Source organism: Pan paniscus, chromosome 1, assembly GCF_029289425.2.
Source record: "Pan paniscus chromosome 1, NHGRI_mPanPan1-v2.0_pri, whole genome shotgun sequence".
NCBI lineage: Eukaryota > Metazoa > Chordata > Mammalia > Primates > Hominidae > Pan > Pan paniscus.
Window position 1 is genome coordinate 57,434,197 of NC_073249.2, and position 25,704 is coordinate 57,459,900.

The 25,704-nt window shown below is 32.7% G+C and overlaps 1 protein-coding gene across 1 annotated transcript in view; it reads right to left on the minus strand.

Moving 5' to 3' along the window:
* Nucleotides 1–25,704, minus strand: part of RGS21 (regulator of G protein signaling 21) — a 50,186-nt gene that overhangs the window by 17,135 nt on the left and 7,347 nt on the right. Inside the window, exons 2-3 of the mRNA XM_057301869.2 lie at nt 7,097–7,167; nt 2,744–2,820 (exon numbers count right to left, since the gene is read on the minus strand). Coding sequence (XP_057157852.1) covers nt 2,744–2,820; nt 7,097–7,107 — 88 coding nt within the window. The 5' untranslated portion in view covers nt 7,108–7,167. The remainder of the gene's footprint in view (nt 1–2,743; nt 2,821–7,096; nt 7,168–25,704) is intronic.

Here is a 25,704-nt window from a genome sequence, read left to right on the forward strand (position 1 = left end):
ATAAAAATTCAATTAACTTCACGTTCCTTGCATTTAAAAATACATTCAAGAAGTTTCTGTAACACCAATTTAGGTTATAAAAATCCCCTTAGTAACACTCAATTAAAATTTTTCTTGAATTCAGTTCAAACAATGATGAAATTTCAGAGATCTAAACAGAGTTTATGCTAAGATGTATTTTTATAGAGAGAATAAAGTGTTCTTTAATAATACAGAAAGAATATTGTAGATTCATGCCTGGCAATATTTTATAGTGTATCATCAAGGCATATGGAGCTTCTCCCTAGGAGGATTTTCTAAATGCATCCCAGAGAGATGGGAAGTTAGAGATCAAGATACAATCATTATTTTCCCTTGCTCTCCACTTTTAATGATGGGCTACTCTCAACTAAAAATTAGTATCTTTCCTCCTCCTGTAGGTTGGTTTAGAACCCAATGGAACAAAATAAACAGCTTAAAAAACTAAACCTGGGGCTACTTATCTATATCTTGAACATGATATTTTGTTGATTTACTCTCCTATACATACAATTTGAATGTTCAAAAGATGCCAAATGATTTTAAAGTAATATGCTACATAAAATTAAACTTATTATCTGAGGGCACTCTCCATAGAATGGAATGCTTACTGGTTAGCATCAACAAAGGGCGTTAAGTGGAATATGTCAGCATTATGGGGTGAAAACTAGGCTAATGCCTATGCTTAGTACATGCAAAGTATGTCTGCAAATCAACAAAAACAACTAGGTAATTTGGCAAGTCCTTTAGCTGTTTAAAGCATTAAAAAGCATTCATACTATTGCCATTTCTCTGGTATTATGAAAAGCAAACCAAACAACTGTTCGGATGTATATGACTTTTCTATTTCATGTGGGCATGAAATATAAAATCCCAGAGGGTATGCAGAGGAATGAGTTTGCCTTCATCTCACCCTTCCTGCCTCTCCTCTATAGTACTGTTGTATGGACTTCCACCACTCTGGAGCCTTCTGAGTCACAACACACAGAGAGATAATTCAGTAAGCCTTTTAGCAAACTTGATCTGTCCCATTGCTTATACACTTAAGGAGAAAGGAAATACACCATTTAACACTTAATAAATAGCAATTCCATATTCATATCTCTTTAATGTATGCCCTTAGGTGGATTCTGGAAGTTATGTGGATCCTTTGATGTTTATACTTTAAAAATTAGTCATTTAGAAATAATATGTTTATAGTATCTAAATTCATCTAAGTCATTCTAACTTTATACATAAATAAGCAGCTGTGAATTCAGCTCTATTGTGTTTTATATTTTTCTAATATTCTAATTTTTATTCTTTATGCATTTAAAATAAAATGCCATTTGATTTATACAAATAATATTATATTGTAAACATTTTCTCTCTGTGTTTCAAAGTGTCATTTTTCCTCTTTCAGATGAGATAGAATTGCAGATTATTTATAACACAAACAGAAGTTATACCTTTGTAAATGATTATTTTGTATGTAAGTTGTGTTGACTAAGATATTTTATTAAAGACTAGGATGTTTTATTTATAATTGGCCAAAATTGCCTTACTGAACCATTCTATCAATTATAAATACATATTCACACATATACATATTAATACACACATATACATTTAAATATGTTTTCATATTCACTGAAAGTGAGAATAACACAGTTGATATAAAGTACTTTAAAATATTTTTTATTTTGACCAACAGTACATGTGAAACAAGTGATTTATTTAAATTTTCAAAATTTTCAACAGTTTGTATGTTTCTTTCAACTTGTACCAAAGGCAGTCGTGATCAAATTATAGTGGGCCAGCTGGGCGCAGTGGCTCATGCCTGTAATCCTAGCACTTTGGGAGGTCAAGGCAGGCAGATCATCTGGGGTCAGAAGTTCGAGACCAGCCTGGCCAACGTGGCGAACACCTGTCTCTACTAAAAATACACATATTAGCTTGGTGTCGTGGCATGCTCCCGTAGTCCCAGCTCCTCGGGAGGCTGAGGCAGGAGAATCCCTTGAACCCGGGAGGCAGAGGTTGCAGTGAGCAGAGATCACACCACTACACTCTACACTCCAGTCTGGGTGGTAAAGCAAGACTCCGTCTCAAAAAAAAAAAATGTATATATATATGTATGTGTATGTGTGTATACACACACACACACACACACACAGCGAGCCTAGGGCTGGCGCAGTGGCTCACACCTGAATTGAATCCCAGCACTTTGGGATGCTGAGGTGGGTGGATCACCTGAGGTCAGGAGTTTGATACCAGCCTGGCCAACATGGTGAAACCCTGTCTCTACTAAAAATACAAAAATTAGCCGGGTATGGTGGTGCATGTCTGTAATCTCAGCTACTCAGGAGGCTGAGTCAGGAAAATTGCTTGAACCCAGAAGGTGGAGTTTGCAGTGAGCTGAGATCATGCCACTGCACTCCAGCCTGATAGAGAGAGAGACTGTATTAAAATAAAAAATAATAAAAAATGTTAAAGTGAGTCTAAGGCAATGGAAAATTTCACTTGCTAGATTGAATTTTCCTTTTGTTTTAATGTACAGAGTTCCTATAAACTTATTTTAGCCCCAACCTGATTCTATTTAGATTTTGGATTTTTATGAATTTATGATTATTAATAATTTTATACTTCGTTGATTAAACTCATACTTTATGATACATTACCAACTTTCAGAATTTAATAATTTATATTTAATTATTGTATTTTAAGCCTATTATTAGTTAGATCTTACCTTGGTTGGCTAAAAGTGTGTCCATATTTTCAGACCATGTCATTGTTTCCGCAGTTGGTGACCTGTAGAAACAGCATCTAACCTTGACAATAGCATTGTGATCTTTTTCTTCTTTAACCAATAGTAATATTCGAGTTACATGTATTTTGAGTTACATCATTCAAATGAACTTCATGCTGTTAATCAAACAGCCAAATGTCAAAAAATTATACAATGCTATTTACAGTAGTTAGCTATAGTGACATAAAGTGGGATGTAATTTGACATCAGCAAATTATTTATTAATCTAGCTGACAGTCTTAAGAATATTTGAGGCTTCTTAAATTCTAATAAAGGCATAAAAGATATCGGTTCTGTGGATCAATGGTGAATTTCTTTTCAACTATGAGTATATTATTTGTTAATTTATGTGACATTACTCTAGCCAAAAAGTTATGATAGCAATGGTGATGAATAAGCTATTTTCTAAATTTTTATAGTGTAAAGATTATGTCATAATTATGCATCTCAAAAGAGTTCAAAAAAGTTTTAAGAATTTCTAGCATGTGATGAACTTGAAAACATTTCGTTCGTAATATTTCAAAACGTCTTTACCTACTCTGAGGCAGCCTTTATTTCTCTTTAGACTGGTATACTTCTAGTTCTGAGCTGATTTATTTAAATCTAGGAATCTGTCAAGACAGAGTGATATCTTTTCCAAAGCAGTCAAAAATTTATAGACTTAAGTCTTCTGAAGAAGGTTACTTTTGGGGATGTGATGTAGAAATCATAAATCAGGTTTAAGATATAAACTTTCTGAGATGCAAATATATCATACATTACTCCTCTTAATAAACAAAGATCCTGATGAAATAAGCCCCTATTCATAGAAAGCATCTGCTGCTCAGAAATAAAACCACGTTGGATTATGTAGCTGTGATGTGCAAATGACTTAGTTATGGAAAGAGAGGGTCCAATTTAAAGTTTGTATTGAAATTACCAATAATAAAATAGAGAAAAACTCATATATCGCAATTCTTATAAAACTTTTGTATTTGCACGGCAAGATAACTAATCTTAAACATACTAGTGTGAAGTGATTCCTATGCTTTTGTATTACTTCCTGTAATTTGCTGCAGTTTTTATAGTTTTTGCTAGGATTGATTGTACTTCCTCTACTGATGCAGTTGTAGTTGCATCTTCAGTTAATAATGGTCATCCTCATTAAGGACACATAGAGAGGACACTGTAGCTAAGAATTCATTTTACTATTTTCCATTACTCACATTTCCAATCTAAAATTTCCTTCTCCTGTTGTAGGCAGCTGACTTTCCTTTCTTCCTTGACTTACTAAATCTTGGGGACACAGATTACCTGTGAAACCATTTGGAAATGGTGTTTTTTTTTCATTCAAATAGACACAAAAATTGGGTTGTTCAGTTTCTGTCTTTCATAAATGGAGGTTGAGACACAATGCTAGATTTAATTTTACATTGAAGAGATTTCGTGTACTCTATAACCTGTTACTCAAATAAGCTTATGTTATATTTCATATAACTCAAATATTAGAACTTGTAGGAATTCTAAAGTTATACGATCATTTAAAATACACATGCTTAAAAATATTCCTGTTTGTATACTAAAATTTGGTTGCTAGCAGGGTATTCAAACTAAAGCTACTTAGACCTGTGGAACATATGCTAATGAATAGGATAGAGAGGAACCTGGCCATGCAGAATGCCCATTTTGAATGAGGAACAGGCAGCCAGGAAAAACTGAAAAATAAAATCTAGACAAATTCATTCAAAGATGAACATTTATATTCCCATTAGTATGTAAGTCATCTGATGACAGGACTAAATGTTATTTTCTAGCACCAAGAACAGTGTGCCTGGTCTATGAAATATTGAACATATTAACAAATAAATAATGGATGACCAAACCCCAAATATTGACACATATTAAAGCCTTCAATGGAAGAGGGTAAATGGCCTTCAAGATGCTGATAAATTACAGTGATAAAAAGTATTGAAAAGTGTAGCTAAATTGTATTAGCTTCAAAGACATAGAGTGTTCTGGGCAAGAGAAGATGAAAAATAATGTGAAAACGTCCCTGAATCATCATGGACCTCATTCTCAACTCTGAGGTATGTGAGGTTGGAGAGAATAGCTGACATCCATTCTAGAAGGCAGTGTCCTTTAAGGACAGACAGGTTTTACTTAATCCAAAAGCAAAAAGGCATATTTCATGAAGATCTTTTTGGATATAAAGGAGTATTTATAGAATGAAGGTGTTTACATAAATAATAGCTATTTGTATCATCTTCATTAATGTAGAGAAACAGTAAAAGAAAGAAAGCAAAGTGTGGGAGATGGTGTAGAACCAAGGATAAAAGAAAAATTCCTAATGTTTTGAATTACAGAGGGATGCTAAAATGTTACAGATATTTTATAGATATAGACATGGAATACTATGGATAATAGAATTAGTTATATGGGTATATCCTAGTATTAATCAAGGTCCACAAAATGCTGACATTGTTTTAAGGAGAAAAAAATTGCCCATCGGCTCTGAAGGAGTACCTCTGCTGGTGTGTAGCAATGCCTGGAATACCCTCAGCTCATTCCTTTATAGCCTATTTCTTATCCAGAAGGTTAAATTTTGACTATCTGAGATGTTGAAAGAGTTGGAGGTAACATAGCATTTACTTTTCAGAAATTAGGTGAAGTGTAGCTATTTTAAGGAGTAATGCTTGTTTGTTGCCAGTTAAATTTGTAAATTTTGGAGTTTCTTGTAATTCTGTGAAAGAGCAAATTGATGGTATCTATGAATAAACTGAAATACAATATTTATAATAGCACTAAAATGCACAACTATGTATTGGATGTTTACAATGCATACCACATTGTGCTACGCATATCATAGACTTCATTTAATCTTGAAAATAACAGTCTGTTTTATTCCAATATTACCAATGAGTAAAGAGGCTCAGAGATACAAATAAGTAGTGCAATATTCCACAGACAGTAATGGCAGAGTTAGAATTGAAACACAAGTGTGTCTGCTTTAACCCAAGTTATTTCATACTTCTTAAATGGATGAGTTAATACATATATATTTGTACTTTATTCATGTTTTGGAACATTTATAATAACTACCTAAAAAGTGTTTTTTTCCTGCAATAGAGATTTATCATATTTCATAGAAATACTATATTTCCTCTAAATAATAGTTAAAATTGTGGTAACTGGCTGCTCAACTGAAAGTTTACACGAAACAGAATTTAAGAATTCATGAACAATATTATTCATGAATTCTTAAAGCTTGTACACTATCAAATAAAAATAGGGCATTTCTTATGGTAGATGGGAGTAAGAAATATCATCTTCTGTTTTTAAAAAAATGTAACTACATAAATGTTAAGAAAGAAATCTATTGAATAAAAGGTGGAGAAAAAAGAGGGTGGTTGATTTTAAACTCTACTGACTTGGTTGACTTTTACTTGTTATGTGCTATCTGAAAAAATGGACAATGGCCACTCCCTCATTTCTTTTTCTCTTCCTTTTATTGAATTTTAACAGAAGTTTTGTCTGGCTCTTTTCATTTCTGTGTTTATTTCCTGTAAAATTGTGATGCATAATCAGAGTAAGTTTTTGTTTGTGTATGATTTGCCATGAAAAGTCACTGTGTATCTGAAGCCAAAATTACACTTAGTATTTCATGCGGTTTTGGCTGATTTCCTTTCTATTTTCTTCATTAAGCAAGTGCCATCAAGGCCAGCAGTACCCGTATTATATGTCCAGAGAAGAGCCAGGCCAGATGGGAACTGCGTGAAAGCAACCAGTTATCTTGCTAATTATGCCAGCTAGAACCAGTTGTATTGCATTAAAAAATGTGGAATCCAACAACTTAGCTGTTCACACTCAATTAGCAGTGTGCTGGAGAATGGAAAACTCAAGCAAGGAGTCCATGTGCTCCAGGAAGTGACAGCTGCTTCCTTACCCAGCATTTAATATCCATGTAAAATTTTTTCAATAAACGTTGTGATAATTTTTGCAAGAATCATGTATATGTTATGTCTCTAATTCATCTCATAATTTAAAAAAAAACATAAAGAAAGTTCAGTGTTCTATCTCCACTTTATAACTTTTATTTAGCCCACATAAAGAATAAAGTGCAAAAGTAAGCCACAAATTCTTGACATGTTTTCAAAAAGAAGAAATCAGTAGAGAAAGGAGAAAAAATCAGGAAGAAAGACAACAATTAGCGTATTTATCATAAATGAAGGAAATAAAACATCGAGACTAAAAGAAGACTCAAGTGTTTCATTTGTACATCTTCTGAGATAAAAATAGCTGGAAATGGCAACTCACTTCACTGGCATTTTTCGTTCCACTGTCTGTCACAGATGATGCCGAGTTTCTCTTTCTGACTGATCTTCAAGCTGAAGGTAATGTGACAGCAGGAACATTACAATTAGTATGCAAATACCTATCCCCTGGGTTACAAATTGGCATTCTTTAAATTCTGCTATTCTCAGCTTTTTTCTTTTTGTTATTAACTTTTCATTGGTCAAAACACTTAAACTTCTAAGTAATAAATAACTCTTTGAATAAATGTGACATTTCTCTGAGTCTGTGGCATAATTGAAATAAATTCCATCTGAAAGTTTTTTCTGAAGTTCGTATTCATCTGTTTGCAAGACAACTATTGTTCACAGGAGGTTAAATCAATATATAATGATATACATATTATAAATATACATATTTATAATTAATATTCAGCTTTAAGTCTTTAATCTGCCTAAGAGATCATTTTGTTTTCCTTTGTTCTTTGATTTTCAGAGAATCTGAGGAGGGCTCTACCTTTAGTATACTTATCTTAAAGAACTATATATGTTTAACTATTTAAGCAATTTTATTCATGAACTAAAATGTTCTAATATAAGACATTGCAGTTTTCTTTGAAATTTATGCAGTTTTTATTGCTTAATAACATACATTTCTCTCTTTTAACCATGGATCTCAAGTCATTTTATGCCAATATTTCTTTATGCAATATGATGTTTAATGTAATAAGGCTAATATATTTATCAAAACAAAGACCATATATTGGCAATTTTAATTATAGTTAAAGTTTTATAACTTCATGCTTTGTCAAGCTTTTATCTCAATGTAATACAGTTCTTTGGTAGTAAAATTCAACTGGTATGTGTTTATGACCCTCAATGTCAATTAAAAGCTCTTGAAAGATTGACAATTTTTCAGGTGGGAGAAAGAAAGCAGTCAAAAGAAGGTAAAAAATGTTCTTCTCCTTGACTTACCGTGGAAATGCCCTAGTTGATCTATAGAAATGGTTAGTATCGGTGGCCCTGGACTAATGAAACTGAGAGAAGTAGAAGAAATGACCTAAAAAGTCGGTGTATCATTAAGAAGGGAAATCATCAATCAGCTCAATCCCTTTTGTTAATTCAAGCACCATTAAGTAATGTTCTTAGGATAAGCAAAAACTGAATCATTAAACATATTTTCACTTTTTGTTTTGCTCAGGGGGGATAATGAAGTATTAATTTTATAATATATGCTTGAAAATAGTACAGTTTGGAAAATACACTGTCAAAATTTAAAGACCCTCTTGGTTAAAAAAAAAAAAAGAACCATGCAAAGTCTTTAAGAAATAGGAGCCAGGAATAGGCTTATTTTACATTAAAATGTTAAAACAAAAATTTAAATTTCTATTTTGAGTTTAGTGCAATTGCAAGCATGCTTTTTCTCATAAATCCTTCCACAAACCACAATTATTGTTTAATGTGCACTTTCCATTCCTTTCAATCTTCATTGTTTAGAAAAAACTAATAATTGGATTTTATTTATCAAAATGAAGCCTCATAATACAATGAGCAGGTGAGGAAATAAGCTTTCTTATTAGGCTGAATGATGCTTTATAGCATTCAATGTATCTTGACAAAAGATTGCCATATAGATACTGTTGGGACATCTAAATACCGCCAGCTTTTGGTCCAATGGGTTTAGGCTGCATTATCAGAACTTATGCCCAGTGTAATAAGCTAAGTATACAACCCTCCCTGAAAAGATGTCTGTGTCCTAATGCCTGGAACATGTAAATATATTACTTTATGTGACAAAAGAGAAGCTGATTATCCTAGATTATCCTGGTGGATGGGGTGTAATTATAAGGGACCTTTTAAGAGGGGAGAAGGGAGGGTTAACATCTAGTAGTAGGATATTTCAGGATGAAAACAAGATGTTGGAGTGATGTGAGAAAGGGGTTAAGAGCCAAGGAACGTAGGTGGCCTCTAGAAGCTGAAAAGGGCAGGGAAAGAGATAGTCTCCTCAAAGACTCCAGAAGCATGCAGCCCTGCCAATATCTTGATTTTGACCCAGTGAGACTGATTTTGGACTTCTGGTCCTGATATGGTTTGCCTGTGTCCCTACCCAAATCTCATCTTGAATTGTAGCTCCCATAATTCTCACGTATTGTAGGAGGTACCTGGAGGGAGATAATTGAGTCATGCGGGCGGTTTCCCCCATACTGTTCTTGTGGTAGTGAATAAGTCTCATGAGATCTAATAATTTCATACGGAGTTTCCCCTTTTGGTTGCCTCTTTCTCTTGTCTGCCGCCATGTAAGATGTGCCTTTCAACAGCTGTGATTGTGAGGCCTTCCCAGCCACGTGGAACTGTGAGTCCATTAAACCTCTTTTTCTTTATAAATTACCTAGTCTCAGGTATGTCTTTATAAGCAGCATGAGAACAGAGTAATACATGTCCCCTGGACTCTGAGATAATAAATGTATATTGTTTAAGCAAGTAAGTTGGTGGCAGTTTTTTACAACAGCAATAGAAAATGAGTACATCTAGGGAACTCCTCTCTTTAAAACCCTCCTTAAGAGAAGGAAGGTAAGTAATAAAATAGGCATAAATTTTGAGACAAGAGTAACAAGTTCATATGCAAATGTGGATTCTTCATCCTGGACAATAACCTTGACCTTTCTGAGTCTCTTTGCTACTGATAGTATTGATAATACCTATCTCACAAAGTTATTTTGTGAAATTGAAAGAAAATATAGCAAGCCAACACATCTTACATAGGTTTATTTATATATGCTTATTTATTTTGTTTCCTTTCTCCTCATTTGACATTCACAGAACCATGGTGAAGATAATAATATGGGAGATCTTATGGACAATACTGTCATGCAATCAATGGGAATTTCTGTGGAAAGATATGAGATTTATTCTGCAATATTTTTAAATACTTGTACAAGAAATCATAGGTGCTGGAGGAATATAAAACTTTAATCAGACAGTATAAAATTGGTCATTCTGGAGAATTAACATGATGAGAGTATGTGTGGAATAATTGGAAGACTGAGAGGCAGATGGGAAAATTAAAGATCATGTTTAACTCCATAATATATAACAATTATGTACATACATATATAATATAAATATATAAGTTTTATTTGTCAATTACAAAATTAATTAACTAATTTAAAAAGTAAAGGGGATTTAGCAGAATCATAGAAGGTATTTCTTTTCAGTTTATGGGTTAATGACACAAATTATACTCATAAACCACTTTAGAGCTGGACTCTGCAGTCAACTTTCTAGTTTAAAAAGTAACATAGTTTTTTCTCCTTGAAATTGCAAAACAAAGTTTAAGAAAATTTTTTTAAAAAGTATAGTATGCTGGTCCAAACATGAGAGAACAAGGGTGGCTACAGATGGATGGAACAGTAAACATCATTGGTATTACGTCTGTGCAGAGGAGATGGGATTAAGAGGGTCAAAGGAACAGATTTCAAATCTGGTAGCTTGAAAGAATGGTGATTCCACTCATGATCATGGCAATCCATTAAAAAAACAGGGTTAGGAAAATCAATACATAAAATAAAGGTTTAGAGATATGTAGAACATTTAGATATGGTTTCCTTAACTTTGCTGTCATAGTAATTTCATAGGCATATTCAAAGACAATATAGAGCATTTAAATCTACATGAGACCCCACTATTAACCTAAGAAACTACTGCTGTTTATACTTCATCATTAAAGGTAGGATAAAAAAATTAATAAGAACTTAATTCTGGTACTTGCATAATTTAATTTAAGCAAAAGTATCATATTTTATCTTGATACAAGTGCTAAACAATGTTCTTTTTTTTTTAAAAAAAATGCCGATTTGATTGTATGACATCCAAGTAAGAATGTCATAAAAGATTTGTGGGAAAAACACCATAACAGTTAAAATAATTGAGGATTTTAACCAATAATAGTTAAAATACTTCAGACATACGTGTCAGAAACTTTCTGAGCATTATCTCCTTGGTTATTATTCTACGAGATAGTCAATATTTTTATTCATATTTTAAATATGAGGAAACTAAGACTCAAAGAGGCTAAATATCTTGCTTAGGGTTGCATAACTAGAAAGGGGAAGGGCTAAAGCAAGATTGAGTGGGGGCAACTTGGTATTTAGGTGGTAGTGATAGTTAAATCTGTTAGATTTAGTTTAACAGGTGAAATGACAGAGAAAAATGGAGCTGAGAACTGAGGGCTTAAATGTTCATTTATTCAATAAGTATTTAAATACTTTAGTGACTGCTGAATGTAGAGTAACACTTATATTTTAGGAACAGAAAAGGGAAATGAGCTAGGGAAGATTTAATGCAATAAGCCAGAGAAAAGTTAAGGCTACAGTGTGGCATGGAATTTCCTTTAAAAACACTGTTCACAGCCTTTTGGAAAGAAGAAAGAATGATCAAAAGGTCAGGTGACAAAGAGAGGTTAAGGAGAATGAGGAGCAATCAAATACTGTGAAATTTGTTAAGATGGTCTCTTGCACAGGTCACAGCAAAGGAGATCAACAAGAATCAGATTAGATGAGCAGGACAGTTCACCACAAAATCGCACTGATCGTTATTTGCCCATATTATGTTTCTATTCAAATTATAATAGGAAAGGAAAGATTACTTATTTTTTTACAATTGTCTTCTTAGATTTATATAATAGGGTTATATAAGTGGTTTATTTTAGGACTAAATAATTTGAAAGTTAATTTTCTTTTCATAAACAAATGGGAAGAGAAAATTATATTTTCTTGATTCTGCTTTGCCTCAAGTTACTGCTATATGAGGTTCAATTTATAAAGCAATGAGCCTGAGTTGTGTATGGTTCATCAATTATTTCTGAGAGCGGTTCTAATGGAGAAGTTAGAAATGTTGTGAGCAATGGCAATACCACTGAAATGTGTCTGATCTCCCAAAGTGGCTGCTTGGAAATATAACGCTCATTTGGATGTATAGTTCTTAGTATGCTTGTTGACAAATTTGTTGCATTACTTGCTAGTCACACTTCATGATTGTTATGTCCTAAATGTATTTTCTTTGTGTTTTCTTAGAACATGTACTATCATTGATAGTCAAAGAAATATCTGCCTTAGTAAAATAAAATATTTAGAAGTTCAAGATTTCTGATGTAAGTAAAAATGTCTTTTCTTATGTTTTAAAAGTAAATAACATTTTTTCACTTTAGTGAATTCATATACCTCAATGAATTAATTAAAATGGTATGATAGATATAAAAGTATTGTATAAATTTAAAAGTCAGCTTTTGGGAGGTAGAGAATGTTTAAATCCACATTGTAATCTCATAGTCATAATCATATTTGTTATCATTTGATCTGTTGCAATTTTCTTTTACTGTAGCTGAATATTTTTAGAACACAAAGATAAATAATCATTTAATTGACCCCTCCCCCTGTGTTTTACATTTCTGTGTTGCCATCGTGTATACACAGCATCCGTTAAACTATTCTCCTGAGCTAACCTTTCTTGTCTTTGCTGTCTGGTGAAGACCTCAGTATTCAATGCAAAAATATGCAAGGCAGAGAAGCAGTCATGGGAGATATTAATAAAGCTAAGTAATATAATTTTAAAAAGAGTATTTTAACTGAAATCTATGTACACAGTATTTTTATTTAATAAAAAATAAAAAGTTATTTTTTTATTAACTTTTTAATAAAAAATTTGATAAGAAATTAGCTCAATGGAATACCACAGTCTGGGTAGTAAAATTCTATTAGGTAATATCACAGTCTGGGTAGTGGAATGTTGACATACTGAGAGGAATGATTCCTTGTAAATTCTAGCATTTCAAAAACGTACAATATTTAAGATGGTACTAAGATTCTCTTAATATTTTGGGTCACTGATGCCTAATAAAAAATGGAAGTAACACAAATTTAAGCTATATGTGTCTATTACATCCAAATACATTTTAAGTATAGCATACAAGATCGTTGACTATTTTATAAGGGAATGGCTCAACATCTTTTATAATATATTACTAGAATAAATTATCAAAGCCATGATATAAATTAATTTAATTATGTTATTGCAACTATATCCACATTTCAACTATGAATAACTTCTACCATCCTATTTATAAACTATTCTGAATAGAAAAGGAAAAAGACAAATAAAATTCTCACCCAGCCAATCACTATTTTTTCCCTCAACTCATAACAAGATTATTTTTATTTATTTTCTTCATGACCAGGTATCTCCCCTGGCATGGTCAGTTTGCTTTCATATCATTTTTTTTAACCCTTAACTTGTAAACTTCATTTTTTTTTAATGGAGAAGGAAAAATGGCAATTAAAAACTATCCACTCTTTCTTGCAAGTATTATAAAATACCTGGCTTGATTCTTAGGGATATTCAACCATTCATTTTTTTGACAGGTTAAATGGGTTTCTCTTAATATGTAGATTATTGCTGAAATAACTCTCTTTTTAACAGTATAAAGAAGGCAGGAAGTCATCTAATATGTGCACTGCCAGGCATCAGACAGTAACCAGGTCTTGCATTGAATTTATCATTCTTTGACTACTTGAGCCTTTTATTTTATTTTATTTATTTATTTTTTAGATGGGGTTTCAGTCTTGTTGCCCATGCTGAGTGCAATAGCATGATCTCAGCTCACTGCAACCTCCGCCTCCTTGGTTCAAGCGATTCTCCGGCCTCAGCCTTCCAACTAGCTGAGATTACAGGCATCCGCCAGAGTGCTCAGCTAATTTTTGTATTTTTATTAGAGATGGGGTTTCACCATGTTGGCTAGGCTGGTCTCGATCTCCTGACCTCAGGTGATCCACCCTCCTCGGTCTCTCAAAGAGCTGGGATTGCAGGCGTGAGCCACTGTGCCCGGCCTGAGCCTTTTGATCTTCTGATTAGTGGTGCTTTAGGCTTGACTTATAGACTGGCTACAGGAAATTCAGAAATGTCATACATATATTAATTTTCAATTAACTCATTTTTAGATAATATGCTTTACACGGAAGAGCATTACACAAGTTGTTAATCTGGATGCTATTACAACAAATATACTTTGTTCAACAGCAACTAAAAAATTTTTCTGTTGTTGATTTCCCAATGATTACCTAGAAGTCCAAAACGCTAGCATGGTAGTATATAAACTGTTTTTCTAAAACACAGGTGTTTGTGTTTTTGTTTTCCCTCTCAGACACACTGACTGCCTGGTATTCCCTGAAAGTCCCACTGTTTCATAACTACTTCTGTTCATGAAATTTCTTCTACTTGGAATTCTCTACCCAGTTTTTGTCTTCTGTAATTTCTCAAGGCATAGCTTAAAAATTATACCCTCTTAGAAGCCTTTGGTGTTCTCCAAAGAACCAACCTATCAATAACCTTCAGTTGGTAGCATTGCGATGCTGCTGATTACATATTTTCTACTGCAATATCCAATGTTCCAGTCTTTTTTCTTATCTAAGGTAGAGACACAGTCTTGTACATCTCACAACATATGGTATAGTGCCTAGCACTATATGAATGTCCAGTGAGTATTTGCAAAAAGAATAAATGAAATGGATAGGTAGAAAAACAATATGTAAAACTAAGGAACACACTCAAAAAATGAGTAACCAAAAATGAGGAAGAGGTTCTTAAGTAAATTATTAGTGACAATGATCTCTATTAGTAAGCTGCTATCATGTGCAACACACTGCATACTAGCTTTAAAGAGAGTATCTAATTTCATTCTTATAAAAATTCTAATATATGTGAGAAAATAAGCTCAGAGAATCATTTCCTTCTTCCCAAAAGTTACTTAGTTTAAGTGGTGGAGAAAGGATTCAAACAGGTTTAACTGATTCCAAAATCCATGTTCTTTCACGATTTAAAATTTCAAATTATGTTCATCCTTTGCTGCAACAAAAGAATAAAAGTAGCAAGCTTCATCCTGATGACCCATGAAATGATTTTTTTTAGGGAAGCTAAGCTCTGTGAGAATAATACAATGAACAGGTTTATTCGGGATCATACCTTAATACTGTTATTTGTAGGTCCAGATATGGTGATAAATATTTAATTAGAAGAGTATATGAAATACATGTTAAAAAGAGGATTTGTGCAAACTCATTAGGCAGGCTTTCAAGCTTTGTAATGACATAAGTGACAAGTGGATTATGGTTTATTTTAAAAGACATGTCAACCCAATCTTGTTGGGGGAAGGGAAAGAAAGTGGAGAAAGAGAAAAAGAGAGATGGAACACATATTCTTTTGCAAATTTAACAAATGATTTCACATGCTTCATGCTGTTTATTCTGTGGGATTGTTCTCTTAGTAGTTAAATATACATACTCATAAATACCACATATTTCCTACTGTCTGTTTAAACTTTTGCAACTCATTCTTTATTTCCAATAGCTCTTTTCTCTTCAGCATCTGTGTTTTTCTGTGTTTTTTGTGTCCCAAGTTTCTTACATATATTACAACACAATTCAGAGGCCTCTTTTTTATTTTATCAAGTTTTTAAGCTAGAAATAGAAACAATGTCCAGTGACCTTCCATGATATAACTTTAAAAGTATATTGTACTCATTGTCCTATGAAAAGATCTAATTCTTCCTGAAATAGAATTCAGTATAGAATCCCAATATAGAATATAATTCAATTCTAAAACAAAAATGGAAGAATGTTAGTAGAAAATACTTCATAAACTGTATTTGATCTTGACTGTAATAGCATATAACTATTTATTATCTCTTCTTTAAAGGTGATAACCTAAAGTGAGCATTAAGATTTTTTACTCATGGTTACATGACAAGTACGCTTTTTAAATTAATAACTGCTGGATGGGGAATTGAAGCTCAGGTCTCTTTAAGTCCGAATATACTTTCTACTACACTTATGTTGAAAAGTTCACTGTCTAGAAATGTAGCCTAGATTAGCAAAGGCATGCAGATCCAAAGACAATGCTATATATACATCTTTTTATAATTATGATGTTTTTAGAGAGCCATATGTTAAAGTAAACTTTTTCCAAAGGATTAATAATTTTGAATTATATTTTAAGTCATAAACATGTTTTTACTTTTTTCAGCTTTTTATTTTGACATAATTATATATTCACAGGCAGATATAAAGACAGAACAGACAGGTTTCAGATCCTTTGCACAGTCTATCCCAGTGGTTGGCATGGTTTGCATCTTATATAATTATAGTGCAGTAACAAACCAGTAGTTGACACTGGGGTATATGTGTTTGCCCTTTGTCATTTTGTCACATTTGTAGATTTACATAACCACCAATGAAGTCAAGACACAGAACTATTCCATTACATCAAAGATCTCCCTTATGTTATGCCCTTATAGTACCTTCTCTGCATCATCCCTAACCCCTGGAAACCACTCATCTCTTTTTTTTTTTTTTTGTCATTTTGAGAATATTATAAAAATACGATCATACCTTACATGACCTTTTGAGATGGGCTCTTTCCAATGAGCATAGTGTTCTTGTGATTAATCCACATCATTTCCCATGTGACTAGCCCTTGCCTTTTTATTGCTGAGTAGTATGTCATAGTATGTGTGTATCACTGTTAATTTAATCATTCACTACTTAAGAACACTTCTTGTTTAGGGGTTTTGATCTGTGACACATAGAGCTGCTATGAATAGTGTAGGTATTTGTACAGACATACATTTTATTTATCTGGATTAAATGTGTAGGATTACAATTGATGGGTCCTATGGTAAGTGTGTGTGTGTGTGTGTGTGTGTGTGTGTGTATTTAAGAAACTGCCAAATTATTTTCAGAGAGACAATCACTTTATATGCTACCTGCAGTGTATGAGAGGTGCACTGTTTCTGCATCCTAATGAGATTTTTGTTTTGTCATTAAAGACATTTTTATCTGTTCTATTACCTAGATTGGCAGTGATAACTCATCTTGGTCTTAATTTTAATTCCCTAACAGCTCGTGATGTTGACCCTTTTTTTCATGTGATATTTGCCATCTATATGTTCTCTTCAATGAAATGCCTCTTGTATTTTACCTTTTTTCTAATTGAATTGTTAGTTGTTATTATTTTTTTTTAACAGTTGAGGGTTTTTTTTATTTAAAAAAATTTTTTTGAGACATTTGGATAGGAGGAGAGTATCTTGCTCTGTCACCCAGGCTGGAATGCAGTGGCATGACTGTAGCTCACTGACTGCAGCCTTGAACTGCTGGGCTCAATCCATCTTCCTGCCTCAGCCGCCGGAGTAGCTAGGACTACAGGTGTGAGGCACAGGCGCCATGTCTGGCTAAACTGTTGAGTTTTGAGAATTCTTTATGTATAGTAGATATGAACTCCTTATTAGATATGCAGCTTGCAAATATTACTTCCTAGTATGTGGTTTGCCTTTTCATTCTCTTAGCAGGCTTTTTCACAGAACAAAGGTTTTTAATTTTGGTAAAGTTCAATTTATTGTTGTTTCTTTTATGAATTGTGCTCTTGATGTCATGTCTAATGACTCTTCTCCAGGTCCTAGATCCCAAATACTTTCTCCTGTTATATTCTAACCATTTTAGAGTTACATTTAAATCTATGATTCCTTTAAAACTAATTTTTTAAGTATAAGGTGTGAAGTTTCGAACAAGGTTGACTTTTTTGCCTATTGATATTCAATTGACAGTTTGGCAGGGATTAAATTTTAGGCTGAAAAACATTTCCCTTTATAAATTTGATGGTATTGCTCCATTGTCTTTTTCTATCCAATCTTACTGATTACTGATCCCATATAATTCTCATTTCTTTGCATTTTTATTACTGGTTTTATGAGATATTTTGATTCTGTTCCTTTGCATGGTTCTTTTTTCATTTACTGAGTTGATTTATCTTTTAAATATGGAGCTTTATGTTCAGCTCTTGGAATTCTTCTTTCATTATTTTAAAAATAATTTTCTCTTTTCAAGTCTGTTTTCTTTTTCTGTACATTAAGCTTATCAGTTAGATTATGAACATCCTGAATTTTACTTCTTTATTAGTAATTTTTACCATGGTAAGCCCTCAGTCTAAGATTCTACTTCATTTTCCCTGTTGTATTTTTTTTGCATCAAATAATTTCCCCAAAATTAAAAAGGATTTCTTTTTATTTAAGACCGTTCTCTAAATATCTTCATTGTTGTGGATATATGCAATGTTCATTCATTTAATATTACTTTTAAATGGTCTCAAAGGAAAAGAGATAAATACATTTTCAATCTTTTAACAAAAGTAGAGACCCTTGTGTCTAAATTTTTAAAAAATATTTAAAGTAGTAAATGTTTCAAAATGTTTTATTATTTTTCTAACTCATGATTTTCATAATCTTCTAGTATTTTATCAAATACCTGTACCTTAATTTTTAAGTTACTCTCATTGTGCCACTCAATAGGTTTTTAAATATGTCAAATTTTTTGAATAATATGTTTTAAAGTCAATTTAAATTATACATAGTCTTATTTATTTATTTATTTATTTGTTTATTTATTTATTTATTTATTTATTTAGAGACGGAGTCTTGCTCTGTCACCAGGCTGGAGTGCAGTGGCACGATCTGGGCTCACTGCAACCTCCGCCTCCCATGTTCAATCGATTCCCCTGCCTCAGCCTCCCAAGTAGCTGGGACTACAGGCACCTGCCACCACGCTAATTTTTTGTCTTTTACTAGAGACGGGGTTTCACCATGTTGGCCAGGTTGGTCTCGATCTCCTGACCTCATGATCTGCCTGCCTAGGCCTCCCAAAGTGCTGGGATTATAGGTGTGAGCCACCACACCCAGCCACAGTCATATTTATTTAAAATAGATTTTTTTAAAAAAAATCAGATCACTTACAACTTTTTGATCCAGAAACGAGGGAGAAAATAAATTCCACAAAATTTGCGTGGCTGCATACAGCCGACATTAACAAGAATGTAGAGCTATTATTTATTCAGGGATTCATATGTTCCATTATAGTCTTTCTTAAAGTAGTCTAGTTGAGTAGAGTCACAACATATACATCAACCATAGGTTTCAGTTACTACCACATACACAAGCACTGATACAATCTACTACATCATAATCACCTAATTAATTACAAAATACATCTCAGTGCCTCATTCCCAACTATTGCACAGATACACATGGTTACCCCTCAGCTCATCAAATTCAAAGTGTTTAAAACTGAATTCATTTTCAATTGTCTATCATTCAATCCTTATTTTTTGTTTTGACTTAACTATACTTGTAGTCACTGAAATTAAAAGCTTCAGAGTTATCATTAACATAACTTCACATGAAGATAATGACTTGTCAGGTCTCATTTAGATATTGCTCACATTTATCTATAACTCTCCAACTCCAGCAACATTCCGTTTGTCCATGCCCTCACTTCTTAGTGATTAATGCGTCTCTTAACTAATTGTACTGTCTCCAGATTGTTCTCCTTCCAATCCATCCTACATATCTTAAAAGAGTCTTACTGAAAAACATAAGATCTCATTTTTTTTTGCCCTAGAATCTTACATGCCTCCATCATTTGCCAAATTTTGTGTAAACCTTTTAAGATGACTTTCAATGTCTGCCAAAATCTGGTTTCAACCTGATTTTCTAGATTTTATTTCGAAGTTTATTGGATCAAAGTAGCTTCTACTTTAGGAAAATTCTTTCCCCACCCCACACTTTTCTTGAATTCTGAACCATTTCATACATCTGTCCATATTTCAAACTCCCTCTGGAATTGATTTAACCTCACCGTCTTTAGTTGTCTAAATTCTACCCATGGATTTCAAAGCTTTGCTTGCATGACTTCCCATCTCTGATCCACAGAACTGGAAATGATCTGTTGCTCCTCTGAACTTTCATAACACCTATTATATGCTTTATCACTTTCTATCTTGTGTACTTCTAGTGTGTGACCATGTCTTATCTCTCCTTTTAGACTTCTTATTCCATAAGGATAAGTTAAATATTTATTCAGCTTTAAATTCTTCTCAACACCTATTACCTCATATATAACAATACCAGTTGATATATAATATTAATAACAATGTTGGACATAGAAATATAAAATGTTTAAAAATTTATATTTTTCTTCTTCCCTCAACCTTTAGGGAGCTCTTCACCACATGATTTTAGCTTACTATAAACAAGTATAAAAGATGAAATTTATCACTGAATTAGAATACTTCTGTTTAAATCAATAAGCTCATATACCTAATCCTACTTATAATATGGAAAAGGCAAAGAATATCTATTCTGTGTGTGTAGGTTTTTGGGGTTTGGAGCATGATTCAATTTTTTTTTTTTTACTTTTCCCTGCCTATGCTGACCTCCTTTTCTCATCTGTACTATTGCCTGAGGCAGTAAGATTATAGCACAAAGATTTGACTACAGTTTTATATTAATTGCATGACACACCTCATTTGAGAAACATCTCTCTTCTTCATAGAATCTATGAAACTGCCTTAGTACTTTAATTCCTTTGTTACAGATATTCTTTTAAGTTAGAGTAATAGGTTGTTATATGTTTTTATTTTTCTTATGTAAGTCACAATTTACATAGATGCCCCTTTTCTCGTAATAATAAGCAGAGAAATTAAAAGACACTTGCATATTCTTTTCAAAATAGAATCAGAAATAGAAAAAAATGTAGCTTTGGTAGGCAGAAGTCCTGGTTAATCTCAGAGAAATGGCCTAGGGAAGCAAAATTAACAATGAAATGAAGTATACCTCTGCTCATAATGAAGCTGACATATATCCAAGGAAAAAATGAATAGGTAGTTGAATTTTATGCTCATACTAGTGGGATCAGTTCTGTATATTTTAGATACTCAATATCACGGAATTCACTGCGGTGTTATCAATTTATTTCCAGTTAAACCTGACAATATTGGCCACTAAAATCTATGTAATATCTGTTAATATTAAATTTGTGATTTATTGTATCGAAAAACTTGTAACCCACATCATTATGAGTGATATTAACTTCCCTGATTGTCTTCTTGTCATTTAAAAAGAAAAAAAATTCTCATGGGATTGTAATGTTGATCTATGAGAAATAATTTTAAATTGTATAACATTTTAAAGGAGTAAGTTAATTGAATTTAATCATATTTACCATATGAATGTATGAGACTTCAGTATCAAGCTTTAATATTTCTATATCAATAAATATGATTCTTGTACATAACAGCTATCACCTGCAAATTATTTGTTGATTTCTTTAACCAATCCTCTATTAAACTTAAGGGTTATTTCTCCTTATCCACTATTGTATTACTGTGACAAACATCCTAGTGTACACATATTTTATACATATATAGTTATATCAATGTAAATTCTTAGAAATGAGATTGCTAGATCAAATTTTAAGCAGAATGTGTATTTTGATAATTATTTCCAATCTTCCCATTAGACACACTTTACCAATTTGCTTTTGCAAGTCCTATTTCTCTAAACTTTTTCAACAATGATTTTTTATCATTAAAAATAAAAGTCTTTGCCATTTTGATTAAAGAAAGTAATATAATGGCCTAGCATAGTTGATGGCCTGTTTTATTAAGATTCTTACCTGAAGCTTGGAAACATTTAACTTAGAAAAACATAATGAACCATAGAGACAAATTATTAATTCAATTACTAAATTATTAATTCAACTACTAAGCGCTTACTCTATAAATAATAAAATCAACTAATTTTAGGTAACCATCTGTGTTTAATTTTTATTTCTAATTCTTATACCTCCTATCCTGTAAATTGAGGTAATATATTTTACATATGAAATTAGTATTAATTCTAATAGTCTTGTATCATACGTCTGTCCCTGGCCGCCCTCGGAGCCATGCCCAGCCTGGCATGCATATGCGGTGATTAAGAATACAGTTAAAGGATCAATCACGTGTGTCCATGACAGAGATGCATGCGGCCCTGTATGCCTTCTTTTTTAAAGTTGAGAATATGGTATTCATTTTGCCTATGGGATATTGTTCACATTGCCAATTACATGGATTTTACTCCTCAAAGTAAAGACAACCTTATTGGTTTCCACTTTGATCAGACAATATGACTTAAATATCAGCATTTCATGAGAAATTATAAATCTTCAGTTGCTATATGTCAGAGTCTTTATTTTTTGCCATGTTAATTCATTCCTCATGTCATCATTTCATGCATATAACAGGGGATATAACAGGCTTTCTATATTTACTAAATGCTCAGTTTATTACTTAATAGAACTTTGCTTTCCAGATGGCAAATTCTTGTAAGACTGTTTTTTGTGGCCTCCAGTGGTGGCTCACACCTGTAATCCCAGCACTTTGGAAGGCTGAGGTGGGTGGATCACGTGAGGTCAGGAGTTCGAGATCAGCCTGGCCAACATGGTGAAACCTTGTCTCTACTAAAAATACAAAAATTAGCCGGGTGTGGTGGCCCATGCCTGTAATCCCAGCTACTCAGGAGGCTGAGGCAGAAGAATCGCTTGAATTTAGGAGGTGAAGGTTGCAGTGAGCTGAGATCATGACATTGCACTCCAGCCTGGGCAACAAGAGTGAACCTCCGTCTCAAAAATAAATAAATAAAAAAATTAAAAAAAAATAAGAATGTTTTAAAATGCAATAATTTTAAATCTCATAGACTTTTGAGATTTAGCATTATTACTAGATTTTTACTTTCTGGATTTCTTGTATTTATATGATCTGTGTATTTTATAATCTACTCGTTGCTAGAATATTTTGTTGTCACTTCTTTTTTCTGATGCTTTTTCGGAGGCTACTGTCATTTTCCTGAACTCTGCACATTTTATACTGCACTTATTTTCTTTTTTTTCATTGCTCTTTGCCACTTGGTAATACCCATATCCACCTCTTTATTAAAGTCACATGCTGTTTGGGTGACTTGTATAGCTTCTTAGGTCAGTTAAATGTTTAACAATTTCTCTATTATTCGATGCACATTGAAAGAGTTTATGTGCTTCTACACATTCTATTATTATTTTTGAAGGAAATGGCTGACTTCTCTAGGACTCATCGAAAAACCATTTTATTAGAACATAAAGTGGATTTTTCTACCATCCTTGACAATACTCTAAAACAGGATAAAAGAGCCCTAGAACTTTGTGTGTGTTAGAACTTTTTGGAGAGCTCTTTTGACTCTACTATCTATAATATTAGAATTATGCAGATCTGTACATTAATTTATTGGCATTCTTCACCTGCTGTGAACAAGTGGTTAGTACAATTTATGTCCTTCTTGACTTAAATGATAGGCACATAAAGATGCTACTTTCAAAGTTTGGGAAGAATATTGTGTTTGAAAACAGTTGTGTATATTATAAATACAAACTGAGTTAATACATATTGCATGTAAAATACTTTTGTTTCAACAGGACTCTATCATTTGTGCATTTCCATATTATAAAACTGAGAAAATTGTATTTCACTTTGCCTATTCAATTTCTTGAATTTTATTCATCAAAATAAAGACAACTTGCTTGGCTTTCATGTTGATTAAGCAATATGACAAACATAATGAGTACACACATAAGTACTTTTCAATTTATAGAATTATTTCCTTATGTCATTCCAAGTTGTTAAAAATAATTTTGAGGTAAATATTTTTAACCGTATTTTTTAGGTGTGGAATTTATCTTACTTAAGTCATAAAATTAGCAAGCTGTAGAGTTAAAATTTGAACACGTTTTGTTTAGCCGTTTTTAGAGAGTCTAATTTGGCTTCTTTCTTTCTCTATCCAGTTCAGTAACACTGGATACAACACTATTGTTTATATCATAATGGCTTAATGTATTTTAAAATAACTTTTATATCATTAAGTGGTATAACATAAAAAGAAACATCATTATTTTAAAGTCATGTCAAACCTTTTTACAAATCTAGTGCCACAAAGGCTACCTAGATTTGTTAGTCCATAGAGACAACAGTCATTCCATATTCCTTATATTTAAGTTGTAATATTTGCAGGATCCATAGCTTTCAAGTATCCATTATGAGTCGCAGAAGAGCCATATTTTATCTTAATAATGTAAATAATTAAAATCATTCCTATAGAATACAACTTCTGTTTTTCAAGTTAACATATAGAGATCCATATTCTTTCTGCAGGATCTGTCTCCAGTTAATCAAATAAAAATTTTATTAGTATCACAAGATGATTTAAAACTAGAAAAACTCACAAACTGCATCTGACAAAGGTCTAATGCCCAGAATCTATAAGGAACTTAAACAATTCAACAAGCAAAAAACAACCCAATTACAAATTGGGCAAAGGACATGAACAGAGACTGCTCAAAAGAGGACATACATACAGCAAACAAGCATATAAAAAGTGCTCAACATCACTAATCAGAGACATGCAAATCAAACCACTATGAGATGCCATCTCACACCAGTCAGAATGGCTATTATTAAAAGTCAAAAAATAACAGATGTTGGCAAAGTGGCAGAGAAAAGGGAACACTTATACACTGGTGGGAATGTAAATTAGTTCAGCCTCTGTGCCATGCAGTTTGGAGATTTCTCAAAGAACTTAAAACAGAACTACCATTTGACCCAATTTACCCAAAGGAGTATATATATTGTTCTACCAAAAAGACACATGCACTCATATATTCATCGCAGTACTATTCACATTAGTAAAGATGGGTACTCAACCAAGATGTCCATCAACTGAGTAAAGATAATATGCTACATATATACCATAGAAAACTCCACAGCTATAAAACAAAAACCAAATCATGTCCTTTGCAGCAATGTGGATGCAGCTGGAGGTCATTATCATAAGCAAATTAATTCAGAGACAGAAAGCCAAATACCTCCTGTTCTTAGTTATAAGTGGGAGCTAAACATTGTGTCCATGTGAACACAAAGATGGGAAAAATAGACACTACCTATTGGGTACTATGCTCACTACGTGAGTGATGAAATCACTTGTACACCAAACCCCAGCATAATGTAATAACCTAAAATAAAAGTTGAAAAACAAAACTAAAATAAGATATTCAAGCCAGATCATCCTTATTCCCAAGGATAGTGGAAATTAAAAATGGAGAGAAGAGGCCAAGATTTAACTCTGTTATCACCAAAAGGTTTTTTGTAGCTTATAGAGTCTCACCTTTCCAGCCTTCTCTTAGACTCATCAATTTCCTATTTTTCAATTAAGCTTCTGAATGATCACCATGTTACTAAGACATTTGTTGGCCTGGGATGGACTTTGTAGGCTTACCTTTGATGAGATTCAATATAAAATTTTTTAACATCGAAGTTAGGATAAGTAGTGTTTAATAAATATGAATAAAGCAAATGTAATTTTTTCTATGGATGGAGGTTTTTGAATGCCAAAATTTTATAATAATGTGTGTGTGTTTTATAATTATGTGTGTGTGTGAATGCCAAAATTTTATAATTATGTGTGTGTGTGTGCACACACATACACACATTCCTCTGTGAATATTTTTGGTGTTTTATGTGCAGATTTCCAAGTGCAACATAATCATTATTTCAGTTTTTTCCAATGTGAAATTCACATTGAAATGAAATACTCTTCTTAAGGGAACAAGAAGTCATATGCTTGATACTCAGTTCAATTCTACAACTACTGCTATATGAAATTTTTAAGTGCAACTGCTAATGCCTTATCTTGCT